At 45.6% G+C, this 7,912-nt stretch overlaps 1 protein-coding gene across 1 annotated transcript in view; it reads right to left on the reverse strand.

Moving 5' to 3' along the window:
• CSMD2 (CUB and Sushi multiple domains 2) overlaps positions 1 to 7,912 on the reverse strand; it is a 543,202-nt gene that overhangs the window by 68,549 nt on the left and 466,741 nt on the right. The window contains 2 exon segments of the mRNA XM_077769466.1: positions 4,786 to 4,974; positions 7,210 to 7,356. Of these exon segments, the coding sequence (XP_077625592.1) occupies positions 4,786 to 4,974; positions 7,210 to 7,356 (336 nt within the window).

Below are 7,912 nucleotides of genomic sequence, written 5' to 3' on the forward strand. Positions count from 1 at the left end.
CTATCTTGAGAAAGTCAAGGTGACATATCGTATTCATATAATGAGAACAGAGTGCTTTGAATAAAGAACGATGACAAAAGAACAAAGAAAACCCTTGTAAATTAAAAATGTGATTGCTGGGACACCTGGGTGGCTCAGCCAGTTGAGCATATGACTCTTCATTTCAGCTCAGGTCATGGTCTCAGAATCGTGGGATTGAGCCCCATGTTGGGCTCCATGTTGAGTGTGAAGCCTGCTTGAGATTCCCTCTCTGTCTCCCTCTGCTCCTCTCCCATTTGCTTGCACTGTCTCTCTTTCTAAAATAAAAAATAATTAAAAAATATGATTGCCAAAATAAGTATTATTAAATAGAATGGCTGAAGATTAAAAGTAAAGGGAATTTCCCAGAATATGGACCAAAGAGACAGAACCTGAAAATGAGAAAAAGGGACTGAAAACACAGGAGGTCAATATGCAGCAGGTCCAACATCTAACAGTTCAGAGTTCCAGAAAGAGAGATCAGAGAAAGCAGAGGGGTGGAACTATCACAGATGAAAATTTCCCACAGCTGGAAAGATGCAAGTCTTCAGATTGAAAGGGAGCCAAAGGGATGCACAGAGACCCATTCTTAGATACATCGTCATGGAATTTCAGAAGACAAAAGACAGGTTCCTCCAAGTTCCCAGAGAAAGAAAAAAAATAGGACATCCCTGAGAAGGAATGAGAATCAAAATCATCACACTTCCCATCAGCAGCAATAGATGTCCATAGATAATGGAACACATTTCTGAAGGAAGTGATTTGGAACCTAAAATTTTACCTGATCAACCTATGTGACAGGTCAACCTATGTGATAGGTCAACCACACCTATGTGAGGGCAAAAATAAAGATATTTTCAGACATTTAAAGACTCAGAATTTCCTTCTCAAGAACGCTTTATGAGGGATTTACTTAAGGCTACACTCCATCAAAAAGAGAGTGAAAATCAAGAAGGGGTAAGATATGGGGTATAAAAAATGATAGTGCTAACACAAGAGGACAAAGAAAGGAATTTCAAGGTGATGGCTCAGGAGACAAAGGTGTGTGGCAACATGGCTGTGGTCATTATTTTATAAAGGAGTAGGGTCAAACTATGTTTATTGGAGGAACACATATTACTTAGGTAGGAGTAGCTTGTGTGGTCTTTGAAAGAAGTTAACACTTATAAACTATATTTGCCTTTTGATAGTTCAGGAATTAGTACAGATGGAGGGGATTTAATCAGAGTACCCACCCATTGTTGTTNCCTCCCTCATTCAGACCCAGGAAAGGTTAAGCAGAGGAAGGTCCCATCCACATTTGCCAACAGTGATACTCGGTGCTACTAGGCCAAGAAGAGGTACAGGGCCAGGGCTTCACTATGATATGGGGAAGGATGGACTGTCCAGAGGGAGGGTGATTGGGATATCAAGATGGAGTCTTTAAAGAATGGAAAACAGAAGGAATGAGTATATAAGGAGGAGCTGAGGAGAACATGAGGAATGAGAATTAAGAATTAAGGAACATTAGAATATGATGCTCTCTTTTATTGAGTTTATTTATTTTGAGAGACAGAGAGAGAGAGAAAGAGAGACAGAGAGAGAGGGAATGGGGGAGGGGCAGAGAGAGGAGGAGAGACAGAATCCCTAGCAGACCCCTCTCTGTCAACCCAGAGCCCAATGTAGGGCTCGAACTCACAAACTGTGAGATCATGACCTGAGCCAAAATTAAGAGTCAGATGCTTAACTGACTCAGCTGCCCAGGAGCCCTAATGCTCTTTCAATGCCTAAACAGCAAGACTTTAAAATCTTTAACTTTAAACTCCTTTGGTGGTACTAGGTTAGTCAAATTGTGATCAACTAACTGCCCTGGTTCCTTGAACTTTTGTGAAAAAAGACTTAGATCCCCACTGATATTTTGCATGAGGATTAGTCAATCTGGAGACAGCAGGTGAAGGAAGTGGATGGTGGCTGTTTCTCACTGCTCGTGGTCTGGCTCTTCCCTTGTGGATAACTAAGACAACAGAGGATAACTTCCTAGCCTGAGATAGTAAAATCCTCTCTCTCTCTCTCTCTCTCTTTTTGTAAGATTGTTTTTATTTTATTATTATTTTTTTTACAAATAGTTTATTGTCAAATTGGTTTCCATATAACACGCAGTGCTCATCCCCACAAGTGCCCTCCTCCATGCCCATCTCCCCCCTCCCCCCCACATCCATCAGTCCTCAGTTTGTTTCTCAGCATTCAAGAGTCTCTCATAGTAAAATCCTGTCTCTTGATCTTCATGACAAAACACAGTCCCCAAGCTCTGAGGTAAGAGGAACACTTCCTGTGGGTAGAAGAGGAAGGGACAGAATTGCCACGTATTGGAAGCTGGTGGTGGAATAAGATCTCTGAGGGAGAGACTATGTAGTGAAAAAATGGGCTGGAGGAGGAGAGAGAAAGCTAGTTAGAAGGCATAGGATTTCTAATGAGATATATTTGTTGGTGGAAAGTCATGGTTTGGAAGAAGCAGTACAGAATTGGAAGAATTCCAGGCCTTTCCTCGTCCTGGGCTATGTGGGAAATGGGGGATTAACACCCTGTACTTGAAAGGGCCCCTGAATCTGTGTTCTCAGAGGGGAACTAGTCTCTGTGAGGGGATGGAGCCAAGACAGCCTTCTGGGTAGTGGCCAAAGGTATTTGCTGGTTGGTCATGGAACCAGGATTCCAGAGAGCTCAGGGGGAATGGCTGAGTGGAAGGGCATCAGTGGGAAGCTTGGGGATGATGCTGGGTACAAAGTAGTATGGGGATGAGTACACAGAAGCCTAGGGAGGTTTAATTTTGGGAAGTGGTAAAAGAAAACAGATATGAGAGGCATGGTAGTTTCCAACGGGAGCTTCAGAAGAAATGCCTGTCTGTTAGAGGCACGGAGACCAGAGCCAAATGATATTTGCCATTAGTGGACAGTCCATTCTCTGGGAACACACTGTCTGAGAAAGCTCAGGCACAGGCAAGAGGGTCAGAGAAAGCTCAGACACAGGCAAGGGTGTCCCTTAATTTTTTTTTTTTTTTTAAATTTTTTTTAATGTTTTATTTATTTCTAGAGAGAGAGAGAGAGAGAGAGACAGCGTGAGCAGGGGAGGGTCAGAGAGAGAGGGAGTCACAGACTGAAATAGGCTTCAGGCTCCGAGCTGGCAGTCAGCACAGAGCCCGACGCGGGGCTCGAACCCACGAACCGCGAGATCATGACCTAAGCGAAAGTCGGACGCTTAACCGACTAAGCCACCCAGGCGCCCCGGGTGTCCCTTAAAAGTACGTCTAGGAACAAAATTACTAGGAACCAAAGCACAAGAAAACCAAATGTGATTTCCTCTTTTTGTTGGTATGATGGACAAAGTTATTCCTTTCTTTCTTTTTTTATTTTTTTTTTTATGGCAGTACATAATATTGAGACCGTGGCAGAAAAGACAACTTTCCCATGCTGGTGAAAGTGTAAGTGAAGACAAACGTTCTGGAGAGCAGTAAATGTCAAGAGCTGCAGATTCTGCACAGGTTACGGTTCAACAATCTCATTTCTGGGAATTTATTTTAAGAAATAAATATGGATGCTCATAACGATGGAATTCTAAGGATTTTAACAGCAGCACCGTTCACAGTAGCAAAAAATACAGAAATTCAAATGACCAGCACTAGGATGATACTTAAATAAATGACAGTTTTTCTGTGATGCTACACAACCGTGGGAAATAATGATGAGGAAGTGTATTTAATTATGTGACAGATGCTAAGGAAATATCAAGAGCTATGTGCACTGAGGATGCCATTTTTGTAAACAACATATTAAAGATCAAAGGAAATGTGCTGAAATGTTACACAGTGATCTCAGCTGATGGGATTATAGGTCATTTTTTTTTCTCCCAAGTTTTTATTTAAATTCCAGTTCTTCAGATACGTAATGCAATATTAATTGCAGGTATAGATTTAGTAATTCATTGCTTGCAGGCAACACCCAGTGCTCATCACAAGTGCCCTCCTTCATTCCCATTACCCTTTTAGCCCACCCCTCCACTCACCTCCCCTCCAGTAACCCTTTGCATTATCCAGAGTCCTCCCCCCTGCCACCCCGATGCCACTTCCTGCAGATCTCTAGTCTGAATTATATTGCTTTAAGGGAAAACAAATCCCATCGCTTATGAAAGCCAATGCATGCAGACTACCTGGTACATATCATGGGCTTGACTGCTGACATGAGTATGGTGATGGTCTCTCTTCACCCTGTTCCCCTCTGCCCCTCACCTCCTCTGCCCTACTGCTTCAGGCAGCCCCAGTTGCTCTACATATCTTATGATTGATCTCTCTCCAATTCCTGGTTTTGCAAATGCTCTTGCCTCGAATGTTTTCCTTGCTAATGCCTGGCCTCAAACCCCAACGGCTCTAGGAGCCCAAGCCCAAGCATCCTCTCTTCTGGGGGTCCTCCCTAGCTGTCTAGAAGGAGGTAGGTCCCATCTTACCTCTGGTCTCCCACAACTCTGTTTGTACTCCTGATAACAGCTCTTCCTTCCCCTGCCATTTTACATTTATGTGGCTACATATCCATCTCCCTCATTGCTCTGAAAACCCTAAGACTGTTTTATGCATATGGATATCCCCAGGGCTCAAGATATTATGGACCCTCAATGTATGTTTGCTGAATGAATGAATTACCAACGAGGAAACCCACATTTGGAAGTGATTGGTACTGGGACAAACCCAAGATGTGAGTAGGATCAGAGCCACCGGTCATCCCCTTTCCACATGCTCCTCACCTTGACAGAGAGGAATGGCTTCACTCCACAGGTAGTAGCCCTGGAGATGCCGGGTACAAATGGCCATGCTATGTCCCACCAAGCGGTAGCCGGCGTTGCACCCAAAGTGGATGGAGCCTCCAGGCTGGGTGCTGGTCTGGCCCAGAAGGAAGCCATGGAGTGGAGCTCTGGGCAGGCTGCAGTAGGGAGCTGAAAAACAAGAAGAGGCTCAGGGGACCACATGCAAGCAGAAGACAGATGTGCTCGTTTCTGCACGTGCCACCCTTTTTGTTCCACTCTCTCCTTCCCCCATCAATTTCCTTGTCTCTGCCACTCCCAGGTCCACTGCTATTTAAGAAGGTCTGAGTGGTTGATATTGAGAAATGGCCAATTTCCGTGTAGTAAAGCCAAAGAAAAGAAAAGAAGAGAAAAAACCAAGAATCCCTGGGTCCGCTTTGTGGCCCAGAGGCAGTACTGATCTTGCAGCTGAGCTCAGGCTCTTGAATCCTGTCAGCTCCCAAAGATGCGCAGGAAATAGACTCCAGTGGGGTTGGTTCCAGAAGAGTGTGACTGCAGGGGGCGTGGACTCTGGAGTCTTGTATCTGACCTTCTAGCTCTGTGACTTGGGACATCTCACGGAAGCTCTTTGAGTTTCACTTTCCTCACCTGTGTATTGGGATTTGAGATGCCTGCCTCATAGGTTTTTGGACAAAGCAAACGGGTTTGTGTTTGTAAAGGCCCCAGCCCACTGCAAGGCACTTGGTGCTCAATAAATGATCCTTCTCTGTCCTGTTGTGCAGGGTAGGGGGAGAGGGAGCCCTGGAAATCCAGGACACAAAATCCATGGTCTTATTTCCCCTTTAGTGAAGCCCCTTCATGGCTTCACCTGATTTCATTCACTTATTTGACAAGTAGACCTGGAACGCCTATTACGTGCCAGGTGATGTTCTAAGTGCAGGGAACACCACTGTGAAGAAAATAGTAAAAAATCCCAGCCTCAGGGCACTGACTCACTGTGACCAAATATTTGATTGGTCTTTAAAACATTTTTTTAAATGTTTTATTTATTTCTAGGAGAGAGAGAGAGGGAGACAGCATGAGCAGGGGAGGGTCAGAGAGAGAGGGAGTCACAGATTGAAACAGGCTCCAGGCTCCGAGCTGGCAGTCAGCACAGAGCCCAACGCAGGGCTCGAACCCACAAACCGCGAGATCATGACCTAAGCGAAAGTCGGACGCTTAACCGACTAAGCCACCCAGGCGCCCCTTGATTGGTCTTTAAAAACATCAAGGAAAAGGACAGCTCCTTAATGGCATTTAGTTCCTAGGTCAGGAACCATCACAGTGCAATGCTAACTATGTGCTATATTTTCCTTTGTGTGAGCAGCTGCCGGGAACCGCCAGGAAGTGGCCTGAACCTCACCTGACAGGAACCTTAAGGTTTCTTTGTCATCATAAGGAAACTGAAGCCTGAAGAGGTTCAGTGACTTGTCTAGGTATCATTAGGCTGCTTTGTGACAGGGCTGGTCACTGGCCCTGGGGGTCAGGAAGCCCCCCCTTCCTCCTGTGTGTGTGGCTGGAAAGGAATTTAGGGTTCAGTTGTCAGAGAAAATGGACCCTGAGGCAGTAAAGAACTTTCTCCTTCCAGGCTCTCCTCAACCTCCTCTGGTTTGCTCTTCCAAGAAGCCACACCCGTGGAACTCCTCATGGTCTCAAATGATTTATTTCTGCCTCCAGGCTGGCAGGGCCCAGCCAGAAGCTCATGGACCCGCACCCCTTCGAAATGGGCATCAGGCTGCTTATCAAGTGTTCTTTCTAACCGCAGACAGTAATACCCATGGTAAGAGTTTGGATAAATTCCATTTTCTCCATTTCATTACATTTCCAGGGCTATTTATGTGCTCCGTTGTAGATTGCGGCCCTGGTCAGCCGTCTGCCTGGCTTGGCCCCTGATCTGCCCCAGCCTGTGATTATGGCTGGCAGAGCCGGACGAAGGCTCCTAGACTTAAAATATAGGCCATCCTTTCCTGCCTGTCTAACATTTCCCACCTGGAGACCCACATCTTAAGGTTTCTCAGTTTTTAGGGACTTTTATTAATGTTTCAACAGTGTTAGGGATAGGATCCCTATCCCTATATATCCCTATAATATCCATTATCAGATGATATATAATAAACTTATCCAAAAGACACAATAGGCTGGCAGTGTGAAAAGACGTGAGGGAAGAGCTTAAAGTGGGGAAAAGAGCAGAAGAGGGGAGGTGGAGACTGTGAGGGACACTCGTGCAGCTGTAGTGGGAGAGGTTCAGGGGAGACAGGCTGCCAGTCCCCTTGTAGCATCTCTGCCATTGAAGGGGATGGGGTCTATGGCTTACTGGGGTGTTTTGGGTGGACAACTTCAGGGGATCGGGGTTGTGGCCCTTCTCATGAGTCCTTGCATTTTACTCACCTGAATACCGAATCTTAAAGCCCTTCCGGTTATAAGCGTGGTCAGATGACCAGCGCAGGTACACAGTGTTGCTTGAGCTGGTGACAATCAGGGGAGCTGAGTAATTCCCACTGAGGGCTTTCAGCAGAGGACTCTGTCCTGAGGGGCCTGGAGGAGAGTATGGGACACAGGATTACAGACTAGCACAGGAGCTAGAGACTAGGTACCTTGATTTGATACCTTGAATGTAACCACTTCCCATTTTCCCTCCTCAAGAAAAGACACTAGGCTCAGATGGTCAGGGCCAGTGCAATGGTCTGTAGTTCCGCTCCTTTGTCTGCATCCCCAGCCACTGCACTGGATGCTCCTTCCTCCTGAGACCAAAAGCAGTGCTCCAGGAAGTCACTGCCAACTTATAGGAGGTGGTAGGCAAGATGAAATCTATTTGCCATCTTGGGACTTGCCAAGGTCAAGCAGCTGGTTAATGCAAGAGCTGGTTTGCAAACTGGGAACCTCGACCTTGCCACTTGCTTCTCATGTGCATACAAAAAACAGCTCAGTGCTTGCCATATAGAAAGTGTACTAAGTGAATATATAGCTATATAGCAATAAAGCTACAGAAAAACATCATGTTTCAATGTCACATACAACATAGTTCCCTAATAATCTTTTCCAATGCTCTTTAAGAAAGCCCTCCCTCCTCTTCCTCCCCCCCCCCCCCCCC

Source organism: Crocuta crocuta, unplaced genomic scaffold (genome assembly GCF_008692635.1).
Source record: "Crocuta crocuta isolate KB4526 unplaced genomic scaffold, BGI_CrCroc_1.0 scaffold351, whole genome shotgun sequence".
Taxonomy (NCBI): Eukaryota; Metazoa; Chordata; class Mammalia; order Carnivora; family Hyaenidae; genus Crocuta; species Crocuta crocuta.